This window comes from Orcinus orca, chromosome 19 (genome assembly GCF_937001465.1).
Source record: "Orcinus orca chromosome 19, mOrcOrc1.1, whole genome shotgun sequence".
Taxonomy (NCBI): Eukaryota; Metazoa; Chordata; class Mammalia; order Artiodactyla; family Delphinidae; genus Orcinus; species Orcinus orca.
Genome location: NC_064577.1, coordinates 23,259,300 through 23,271,547, shown reverse-complemented (window position 1 = coordinate 23,271,547; position 12,248 = coordinate 23,259,300). Strand labels below are relative to the sequence as shown.

Here is a 12,248-nt window from a genome sequence, read left to right as displayed (position 1 = left end):
ATATTGAAAAGGAAAGCGAAAGTCTCTCACCCCCATGACAGTACTCATTATCCCAGCACTTCTTGTTTAACCTCTCTAGAAGGGAGAAAAGAGATGTCCTATTAACAGGCTAAATGTAGCTGCACTGGTTGGAAGAACCCAAACACACTGGGTTATTTTGGGGGACGGGCGTGACAATACAAGAGTTTTGTTTGCTGGCTAACATTGTTTTTAAATGGCAAAATTAAAATTTCGGGGCTTCCCTGGTGGCGCAGTGGTTGAGAGTCCGCCTGCCAATGCAGGGGACACGGGTTCGTGCCCCGGTCTGGGAAGATCCCACAGGCTGCGCAGCGGCTGGGCCTGTGAGCCATGGCTGCTGAGCCTGCGCGTCTGGAGCCTGTGCTCCGCGACGGGAGAGGCCACAGCAGTGAGAGGCCACGTACCACAAAAAAAAAAAAAAAAAAAAAAAAAAATTAAAATTTCATTTTCTTTAGGGGAGCAAAATTGAAATTTGTTTATTTTGCTCCATTATTCTTTTAGGCTAATGAAAGTTGGTTTTTTTTTTTTTTAACAAAGTGGTCAGTAGTTCTAAAATCTCACAAAAAGTAACATGAAATCTTAAAAAAAAAATGATTCAGTATTTTATGAATATAAGGAATTTTTTAGGTTGGAAAAGAAGCCCAAATACCCTCCTCAACGTGAGTCCTCACAACACCTCTGCCAGGCCACAGGCACAGGAAACAGCAAAAAGGGAAAGAGGATACATGTGTGCAGGGGGAAGGGCGCCAGAAACAACCGAGCAGGGAGAGGGAAAGACAGAAAGCGGCACATTTGGCGAGAGTCACGGAGCACCTGCGCCCATGCTGCGGTGACCTCACGACGCCGCTGGCAGGAAGACAACTTTGGCTAATTCAGACCACACATCTGAAGCGTCTCAGGAGCACGTTCTCCAAATTAAATACTTCTGGCTAGAAATCTCACGGTGCAAATGGGAAAGATCAGTACTGGTGAGTTTTACCATACATCTATACACTGCCTTATTTTCAAAGCATTTTAATTATCATTATTACATTTGATTCCTTAGAATTGTGTTTTAAAAATCATTTACAAATATATACAAGAACTAACCATAAAGATATAGACCTGTCATTTATAAAATGTTTTTTGTTTAAAATAAATACATAAGCAAAGGGCTTTCCGAACTGACATTGCTATAGCTGTCAGGAAGACAGATTAAGCAACACTTTTTAAAAGTTTGTATATTTGTCAAGGAAATGGAAACTATACAATCAATACAGTGAAAGGTAAGGTAAAATTAGCTAGTTTGGGTCATTATAGTAATTTATGTACGAGAAAAACAGTCAAAATAAAATAAGTAGAGAGAAGACTTTCAAACGGACGTCGCGCTGGGTGGGATACTTGGGGTTAATGTTTCTAATGTTAAAAGTTGAGAACATATCATCCCCATTTTCACAAAATGTTGAAAAGGTACTATGAAGAAATGAAGAGCCACATCATGAATTTTTGATCTGGAAACAAAGCACGGTGACGTTGGAAAGGAAACAAGAACTGACGTAACAATGAAAACCTCAAACCTCTCCCTGGTGCTGCCTTCATTAGAGATGCCAAATGGTCTAATGAGACTGTAAGTCATATTCTGCACTGTTTACAATTCAGGATTTTTATATGGGAAATCAAGTTCACAGAGTTAATCAAATCAAAGTTTACAGAACTCTTATCTCGTAGGAAACTACTTATGGCTTGTGGATATGGCATATACTAGGGCTGTTAATGGCTAACGATATTAAAATGATTAATGTGTGTCAGGCACTGTGTCAAAGGCTTTACATGGATTACCTCATGTAATCCCTACGACGACTAACAAAGGTAGTTGAATCATCCCCATTTCACAGTCGCAGAAAGAGAAAGAGAGCCTGGGGGACTGGCTCAATCTCACACAGTGAGAGGCAGAACCCACACGAGTTCCGTCTGGCCACCTAGTTCCACTTTATTGCACAGCACAGCAGAAAACCACATCACATTTTAAGGTCCCCACGTTAAAACCATTTGTAATAATGTTTTACAATATGGAAAATAAATGAATAGATTTGAACATGGTTATTTTCTAATTTGTTTGGAAGATACAAAGTAAAGTTCCATGTAGCAAAACCAAGTATACAAGTCTTATGACTTAGACCAAAAACCAAAATAAATCAGAGAAGGGTAATTCTACTAAAGTATTCTGCTTCTATTGTAGACTAGTTGTGTATGAAAAAGTTCACCCACTGCAGTGATTTAAAAATCTTTTTTATTCGTTTTGCCAAAAGAAGAGAGATTAAATTTGAAAGATTAAGACAAACAACTACCATCGCTGAAAGAGACTGGTAAATGTAGCCAAGGCCACTAAAGTCCAGTTTTCAAAACAAAACTATTTCCTTGATCCGTATCAGCTCATTCTAATAATGCTCTGCTAATGTGGATGTAACAAAGTCTCTTAAAAAAAGGCATCTCGTAAAAAAAAAAAACGTTCACAACAAAGACTGAAGTGAATTGTATCATACAGCCAGAAAAAAAAAAAAATTTTTCAAAAAAGGAAATAAAAATCACTGCTAATTTCCAGAAATAGGTACTTTCTAACTGGAACAAAAACTTGCAACAAACTACAATCTGGAATGCTCATAAGCAGAATGAAATATGTGACAACTACATGAGAAACACTGCAAAGGAATTCATAAAAATAACTAAGACTGCTCTGATTATCTCCTCCAAACCAAGAGCAAATCTGCGCAACTGTATACCAGATACGTGCCCATTTCAGAACGTCACTTTCTTACAAAAAATATATGGCTGCTTTTCAGATAACTGGTTGCCATTAAACTTCTATGTTTCAGGGTACGTTAAAAACCATGTTGACTGATGAAACATCAGTTGAGGGTCACTAGTAGTTAGTTTTCAAGGAGGTGAACATTCAAACAGCCTTTACCCTAATGCATGGTGGTTAGGATAAACTGTACCTCTCTAACTTAGTAAATTTACCATTACATTTACGTTTATTACCATTCCCACTGTAACTATAATCTAAGTTCATAAAGTAAAAAAGGAATGGCACAAGGAAACTATGGAAAGTTCGGAATACTAAAAACAACTGTGTGCGTACCGGTGCAGCGCTATGTATCTGTAAGAAAACCTTACATATATTTAAAATAACATGCTAGAACGTAACTAGGGGAGTGTTAACTATCAGTGCAGGGTGTTGCTCAGAAGAGGAAAGAGCCCTGGAGGGCTTGCAAAATGGGGCTCTGTGCACAGGCAGTCAGCAGGCTGAGGCTCCAGGGTCTATCCTGTCATCGTTGACTACCTCTGTGAGCCGAAGGAACCTCTCTGTCTCTGAATTTTTTAATCTGTGAAATGAGGACAACAGCCCACATTCCCTTTGTTTTCTTTTACTTAAGGATTAAATGATAGTGTATGTGGTAGAAATAATTAATGTACTCTGAAAAGTACAAAGCAATTTTTGTAAAACATAAGGTGTTAAAAAGTGATGTAATTAATTATCAGCACTTGAAGTAATTTTCTGGAGAAAGAAGCTGGCACCTGTTTGGGGTTAATATGACAAGATACGGCAGATTGGATGGGCTGCTGCTTATCTGTGACAGATGAACAGGGACTGTGCAACGCACGAAGTCCTTGGGCCGTTATGCTTTTCTTAAAAGCAAGCTCACAAGTCTCTCTCCTGAGTTAGGTCCACACTATAGTAAAGAAGAGCAATAAAAGGTAATATAAAAAGCAGCACAAGGACTTCCCTGGTGGCGCAGTGGTTAGGAGTCCCCCTGCCAATGCAGGGGACACAGGTTCGAGCCCTGGTCTGGGAAGATCCCACATGCCACAGAGCAACTAAGCCTGTGCGCCACAACTACTGAGCCTGTGCTCTACAGTCCACGAGCCACACCTACTAAAGCCCACGTGCCTAGAGCCTGTGCTCCGCAACAAGAGAAGCCACCGTAGTCGGAAGCCTGTGCACAGCAATGAAGAGCAGCCCCTGCTCACCGCAACTAGAGAAAGCCCATGTGCAGCAACGAAGAAGACCTGATGCAGCCATAAATTAATTAATTAATTAATTAAAAAAAAAAAGGCAGCACAGTATTTTACAATCCCTCTTCAGCACCCAGGGTTCGGATATCCCACAGCTAGTCAAGTTTCTACCAAAAATAAAATCATGTAAACATGAACACATCAACTGGATATAACAAATCAAGAGATCTACTTAGGTGTGCATGTGTATGTGTTACACACGTGCACACACACACAAAATCTCACCAAGTTATATGAAAACTATAAGCACGTGCCAAAACAACCTCTTTGTTTTCAACGTAAACAGCAGTACAGCTCTGGGTTTCCAAGGCTTGGATAACACATGACCATTGTGACATTGGATCAAGTTTACCAAAACCAAATTCTATAGACCTAAATTTAAAAATCTCTACAATTCCTAATGTAACATATAATCCTTGTTATATAGGCTGAACTATTTCATCCTAAGCCTAGAATCAGGAGGTTTTTAGCAACTTGAAGTCAAAGTCCTTCTTTGATTTTATTCGTAAAGAAAATGGACAAAACCCTTCTCCAACAGAAAACTGAAAATAGTTTACAACTGAAAGTAGTAATTCACCCTTTAAAGCAAATCCTATCTAGCGTTAAAGAACAAACAAATGCCTCTAACTCTATAGTATTTCAAATCCATACTGCAGTGCAAACAAAGAAACGAATCCCTCAGCCCAAAGGGAAGTTCCTATTCTACTGAGCACTCAGCTCCTTTTTGCAGGCCGCTGCGTGAGGCTAAATAGGTACTTTGTTACACAGACTGAGGGAAGAGCTGTCTTAATGAAAAAACTAGCTCCTCAGCTTGGAGAAGTGTAACTATCCTCAAGCACAAACTGTACTACTTGAGTATGAAAAATTAAGTCTAACCCAAGGTACCACGATAACAAAGAAAATGGTTTCAGTGGCAGGAATTGCAAAGAAAAGCCCGGTCATCACAGGAAGCTGTATTAACGCTGACACCGTCACAGTATGTACAGACGCAGCAGTGCTCCTCCCAGAGTCACACACGTTCTTGTCCTGTGTAACCAGGTCTATGCGTTCTGCTTACATTCCTGAATAAGTAACTGTGTTACACAGTCCAGAACAATCTAACTGGCAGTGACTCCTGCTACATGTCCCCAGTTGCATCGCTTCCCAGCCATCTCTTTAGTCCTCTAAGTTAGCAAATTCCCTAGTTACAGTCACGTGAGTTTTTCTAAAGAGAGGGTATCTCCTCAGTACAGTGGCAGGCTATGGTGAATGTACAGCCAAGGCAGAGCATTACAGACATTTAATTGAGACCTAGAAGAGACCACTTCTTAGGATATACTGTCCTCAGTGTGCTAGCTTATACGAACGAGAAAGGCACCATAAGCTGTAACAACAACTTGAATCTTTAGACTTTTCTTTTTCCACAGTAAGCTATTTAGCTTACCCACAATGAGACTAACCAGAAAAGGAAATGTTTGCCTTTGGGAACTAGGGAAAGAAAACATTCATGTTTGCACCCAAAGTTATTACTAACAAACGAACGGCCTGCTAAAAACTAAAAACCAAAGCTGTGATATCACTACCCTACCCTCGTCCCAAAAACTGATTAAAGGGCGGTCATTCATCTTAAGCAAAAAAGCCGTAGGGAGGCTTAAAAACTGCCCCCATTTTTTTGCATTTAAATTTGCATTAATAAATTTAATAATCAAGGGTTAGTTGAAACCAAAAAGGCTACTTTTTCTTATTTTATCTGCTAACTCCTCTCATTTCCCCCATGACTACTTTTTCTATCCAAGATTCAAGAATATACTACATTGTTAAACATAACAAAAAAGAAAAATTGATTCTGTAATACAAGAACTTCCCATCTCCTGGAAAATTAACAAACTAGCATACAGAAACACTCATGTTTCCCAGGAAAAAAATGAGGACTGTTTCTTTTTTTCTAGAAGAATATTATAATTCAGATCGTCTAAAAAAAATGAGGAAATAAAATGTGTCAGGCCCTATGTTAATGAGAGAAAAAGACCAAAAAAAGGCAGACCAAAGGAGATTCTGCTTTAGAGGGAGATGAAAACACAAATCAAAGAGCTGGAACACCAGGTGAGGCACCAGATGGGGGTCGGCACGCAGGCAGGCAGGCAGGCAGGCTAAGGAAAGGCATCCCCGTCCAGCGCGAGGCCCAGGGAAGGCTCCCCGCAGGAGAGGTTGGGCCCGGCGGAACGGTGGCCCCGGAGCAAACCCACCCCACGGCCTACGGCCTGCCACAGATACAGACCACGGGGCTCCTCCCAGGCTCCCCAGGCAAGGAAGGGAGTTGAGGAAACTGTTCTGTTCTGGTTAAGCAATGATTCCGGCTGAATCTGCTTCAAGGGGCCCATGGACCACATGCAGTCACATTAAAATCTGGTTGGCGTTGTTCTAAGTGAAGGGGGAGACCTAGTAACCAGCTACGGGCCTGAAGAACCCAGGCAGAGGGACTCTGTGAAGACGGCCACGGATGCAGAAGCCCAGGGCACGTGGGATTTGAGAGGTCATAGGGTATGTGATGTGGTCTAATGACAGTGGAATCCTAGGCAAGCCAGTGAGAGTCCGGACTCACACGGAGAGGTTGCACTCTGTTCCAGAAGCTGTGGAGAACAAGCAGAGCTTTCTGAGCAGACCTGGCCGTGTCTGGACAAGATCACCTGGGAGTCCAAGCAGGAGGTACCAGGACATGGAAAGGTGGAAAGGAGGGACTGATGCAAGAGACTTTTGGAGGCAGAAAAGACAGGACTCGGGGCTTTGTGTGTGTGGGCGGGAGAAGGAACCAAAGAGCACCCCGAGGAAAAGTTGAAGTAGGCAAAGTGCCTCCCCAGGGTCAACAGCACGCCAAGCACCACGGAGCATCCCGAAGTCTGAGAGCCACTGATCCAGCGCACTCACTGAGCACCTACTACCTGTGCCAGGTATACCATTAACAATGCCGAGGAGACACACGGGAAAAAAAATCCCTGTCCTCCAGGAGTTAACACTAGATCTCTCCCTGCTCCTCTTTCCCTGTGTCTCTACCTTTCATCAGAAAAGAAGTATTTCTGGAACTCGTCTCTCCTTGTCTGTGAGGCCTTCTCTGCTCTGAAAGCATCAGCTGGCTCAAGTCAAGAACCTGCAGGTCCTCAGCCTGAGTGGTTTTACCCATTCGTTCTTAATGGCGAATAAATCCTCAGGAATGCCTTCTCCACAACGATGGCCATAAGACTGTAAGATGTGAACGTTCAAATTCAATAAGTGTCACCGAGGTCCAACTTCAATTAAATGGACTTATGGAACTTTCCCACAGAGAACGTTACAGTACAGCCGTTTGTTTATTCACTGAATCAATATGTAGTGTGTGCTATTACAGATGGATGCTTTTTCCCTGACCTGGAAGGACGAATAACATCCTGAGAAAATTCATAGTGAAAAGTGTGGTTTGTTGAGAAAATGAATTTAGAAGAGAATAAGCAGCACTTAAAAACAGGACGGAGGGGCTTCCCTGGTGGCGCAGTGGTTGAGAGTCCACCTGCCGATGCAGGGGACACGGGTTCGTGCCCCGGTCCGGGAGGATCCCACATGCCGCGGAGCAGCTGGGCCCGTGAGCCATGGCCGCTGAGCCTGCATGTCCGGAGCCTGTGCTCCGCAACGGGAGAGGCCACAGCAGTGAGAGGCCCGCGTACCGCAAAAAGAACCCCAAAAAAACAGGGGGGAGGGTAAAGGGAGATGAGAAGGGGTGTGTGGAAGACAAAAATTAACCCCAAGTCTGAGAATTAGATGGAGGTCACTTGTCAAGTTAATTCATAATATTCAACATATAATGCTGCCAGCTACTCAATTTTAGCAATTATGTGAGATTGCCCTTGTCTCTCATTAATGGATAAATTAACAGACAAGATACACACACTAAAGAAGAGAACTATACCAGACAATACATAATCAAGTGCTAGGCTGTATGTTACACACCAGGGCCATAATTCAGAGAAAGTAAAGATTCAGGTCTCAGTTTTATCAAGAGCAAACGTGAACGCTCTTCTAGAACTCTTAATTGCCAAGACTGCTGCTGAGTACAAACTGTAACAGCAAGGACTGCTGGCTGCACATCATCTTGCAGCCACACCCAGAAATGTGAATTGCTTTAATGCCAGTGACATCATCAAACAACTTTCTAAGCAGTTTTACTTTTAACTGTCACTTTATTTTGATCACATTACAGTAAAACACTTCAGATCTGAACTCCCTCCAAATTGCATACAGTCTAGATGGCTATCATTCCTGGGACCTTTCCGGTCTTTGGCAAATAAAACCCCGAATACAATCAAAGCATTCACAATTAAATTACAAAACACTTGATTAAAAAAATCTATTTCAATCATTATTTTTGTATCTTTAACCTAGATCAGATCCTTTTCCACTCTCTCTTCAATGTTGTATAATAGCTACAAAGTCTTACGGGAGTCTCGTTTAAGATAAAGTAGATATGATAAATATAAAATAAATTCTAGGTGCTTCCCATGTGAAACAGAGGTATAAAAAATAACAGATTATTTTTGTTTTTTAAGAAGGAACATTTTGTAAAACGTGCTTAGAAGCCTTAAAAAAACACAGCATGCAAATATACAAAAAGCATGACTGTTAAACAGTATTAAGGACTTTAACCTCTTTACAGATTAAATTAATCTGAATCATGAAATAAATACCTCTGAAGACTAAGGATAAAGAGCACATCTGAACAATCAGGTTACTGAACTCTTAATCCAAGAGTAAAAGGTCAGTTTCTAGAAAGATCAATATTGTTGCTGGAATTGAGAGATTACTTCTAAAAGGAGAAAAAAACTAATAATTTGAAAGTGCCTGAGAAAATCATGATGATCTTACTTTCAAAAAGGAAAAATGACCAACTAATTATAACAACTTCACCAAACCTATGGGGTTTACCTTACTTTTATCTTGCTCAGTTTAAAAAGCTCATCTATAGAGCAATCCAAGTTTCTGAGGCTAAAATTCTGGATAGATACATTATATTGTGGAAGTCAGTGAAAAAGGTGTGTTAGAATCAGATGTTAATAAATGCCGTTAAAATAAAATCACAACATTAAAAAAAAAAACCAAATCTCTTACCAATTGAAATTCTCGACGCCGGTCATAGGCATTCTGTATACCACTGTCTGCCCATAATGCTCTTATAGCAGGAAGATACTGTAAAAAAACTCGAGTTTCCACGATTCCCTGGGCCGTCAAGGGGGTCCGTGTATCAAACGCCATCAGCTTGTCTCCATTGAGGTGGTTTGAGGTATCCCCCCAAGGAATGTGAAGCTTCTCTCGAGCATCTACCAGCACCCTCATACCTTTGTTTAAAAAAAAAAAAAAAAAAAAAGTGTGATGGGAGTCATTAGATATTCTCAGAGATTTGGTTCTAGTATTATTTCCTTAAACTTCTTAAGTACTCCAGGCCTGCTGCCTCCAAAACTGGAGACCAACATCAAGACAAACAGGAGCAACTTCTCAGAGTGTAAAAAAAAAACTAACAGTTGTTCACAATCATAAAATTAGAGCCTTGCAAAGCAAATACAATTAACACAAGTGCTCCTCCTAAAGGATTTTAACATGTTCTAATTTATAAACTAACTCCTGGGTAGAACGCAGTCACAAGAGAACAAAAACTAGCAAAGGAAAAAGAAATTATGCTGCATAGCCTGATGTCCAGGCTCTGAAGAAAGATCTGCAAGCAAGATTTTATGAGTCTCTCAAAGAGACGTTTATTTATGAGACGTCAAGAACCAAACTTATCACCCTGTGATCTGCTTGGCCCCTGAGCACCCTGCTTAACCCTGAGTCTTCCAGGATCACATTCAAAGCTCAGAAACTTCTCCCATCTCAAGCTTCAAATCAGTGTAACGCAGAGAATGGAGTCAGACCTCCCTAGAAGGAGGAAGACCAACTGCAAAAAAGACGTAGAAGCTGAGATTTCAACTCACAGAGATTAAATCAAACCCATTATTTCTAACACTAGACTGTTACCTTTAGTCCCTCTTAACAATCACAGGACTATTAGGTCATCTGTTTGGTTAACTGAAAAACCGTTTTGCTGTCAATTTTCTGATCACGCCAACTCAAAAAATGCAGATGGCTAGTGACTGCATCTCATCATCAAAGCTCGAAGTAGGTCACGCGTAGGAGCCCGTGCACATGAAGAACCAGGTGTTTACCTGGCTGACTATCAGTTAACATGCTGGCTCTATTCATTGACAGAATCCCTTCCGTTCAGCTGCACCGTTCAGCTGCATGGGGATACAAAGGTACCTTCGGTTAAGGACTGGCTAGGCAGTCTTCGGCCTTGAAAGAGACCTTAATTAGTTTGGTTCTAAACTTGAAGAGAGGATAAATACAACCACTTTTTACAGCTTAACGTCAGAGGTACTAGGGCTGGCTGTGGTCTGTGAGCTCCTGGCCTAGTGCCCTTCCCCCATCCTTACCCCCCCCACCCCCAAGCAGTTTTCCTCTACTCAATCCCGGGAGAAAAAAAAGTGTCACCAAAGAGTGACTTAGGTACTTCCTGAAAAAAAAAAAAAAAACCCTTAAAAAAAACGATGCTTGGATAGGCCTGAAATCTATAACCAGCTCCTATATAACTGCTACCCAGATGCAACACAGAACCCTCATGCACCTGAAGTACCAGGCTCTGTATTCAACTCTGCCAAAATGCCTTTTATATAAAGTACAAAATAGGTGCTAGTGAGAAAAATGAGTGCTAATTATCGCTCCAATGACAAAAATAAAATCCCCTCTTGTGTAATTCTTTGAAAGCCCAGAACTAAAATTCTTGTGTGTTTTTCACGTGAGAACAAAGCTTACTCTCAATTTTAAAAATACCCACAAACAGCAGCAGAGCCTATGGTCTAAGCCAACACTAATTCATTGACTCAACCTGTACAGGCTCCGCATCACATTTAGGCCGAAGATTCTTTGTATCAACACACGATTTCATTTAAGTAGTAGAAACAAGTGTGGTACCCCCTCCCTCCCGCCCCCAATTATTAAGCAAAAGAAGAGTGGAACGTGCTGCATGGTGATTACAGGCAAACATCCTGCCCGACCGTGACACTGGGGCGAAAAACCACCGCTAACTTTTTTAGGCTGACTGTATGGTGCACTCTTTCCTGATAGCAGCACAGTAAATAGGACACCCTCAAGTTTCATATCCTTGCCCCAAAGAGCTGTCACACTTCGCCCTTGAGCAGGGTCTCGGGCACAAGTTTCCTGACTGCGGCGGTTCCAGAACTCCCCGGCTCAGGAGTTGGGAGCAGCCCCGACCCCATGTGACTCGGGTCACCCACCAACCGGGGCGGCGAGGCTGGGCGGGCAGCGCCCCGGCGTGGGGTGAGGATGGACGGTCTGGGTTTGGCTCGTCCGGAGGGAGGACAGGAGAGGTCACCCCACGCTCCGGAGCACCCGGCTCGCCTCACTTCCCTCTCGCAGGGGGCGAGGCCAGCGGCGGGGTTGGGGGTGGGGGACCCGCCGCGCCCCCTGGCCGGGCGGCAAGGGGGAGAACGGGTCGCCCCCGGGCATCCTCTCCCCCGGGCCGCGCCCCCTTCCCGCCCGCCGGGCCCGGTCCTCCGCCAGGGACAGAGCGAACGAGGGCGGTGCCCGGCCCCGCGCCGCGGCCCGAGTCCGGGCCCAGCGACCCACCGGCCCCCGGCCCCCGGGCCCGGGACCCCCGGCACCTTTGATCACGTTGCTGTAGATGGTGGGGCGGAACTCCTCGCGCGCGCGCTGGTCGAAGTCCTGCCCGTGGATGATGCGCATCTGCTTGAGGAAGGTGGACTTGCCGCTCTCGCCCGCGCCCAGCAGCAGGATCTTCACGAGCCGCTTCACGTAGGTCTTCTCCCGCGACAGGCATTTGTCGATCTCCTTGGACTTGCGCTGCTGCTCGGCCTCGCCGCTCGTCAGCACGCAGCCCGGGAAGCACACGGACAGCACGGACCGCGACGGCAGGAAGTCCGCCATCTTGCCGCCGCCGCCGCCTCGGCGGGCCCCTCCGGCTCCTCCGCCTCCTCCGCGGGCGGCGGGCGGCTCCGGCTCGGCGGCTCGAGGGCGCGGAGCGCTGCGGCGGCCCGAGCGCGCTGGGGGAGGGAGGGAGCCAGCGGACTGACTCGCAGGGCGGGCCGGGCAGGGCGGGCCAGGCT

At 44.0% G+C, this 12,248-nt stretch overlaps 1 protein-coding gene across 1 annotated transcript in view; it reads right to left on the bottom strand.

The window, feature by feature from the left end:
- The window catches only part of GNA13 (G protein subunit alpha 13), a 41,305-nt gene extending 29,067 nt beyond the window's left edge, over window positions 1-12,238 (bottom strand). Inside the window, exons 1-2 of the mRNA XM_004275410.4 lie at window positions 11,787-12,238; window positions 9,184-9,410 (exon numbers count right to left, since the gene is read on the bottom strand). Coding sequence (XP_004275458.1) covers window positions 9,184-9,410; window positions 11,787-12,069 — 510 coding nt within the window. The 5' untranslated portion in view covers window positions 12,070-12,238. The remainder of the gene's footprint in view (window positions 1-9,183; window positions 9,411-11,786) is intronic.
- Window positions 12,239-12,248: the final 10 nt, after the last annotated feature.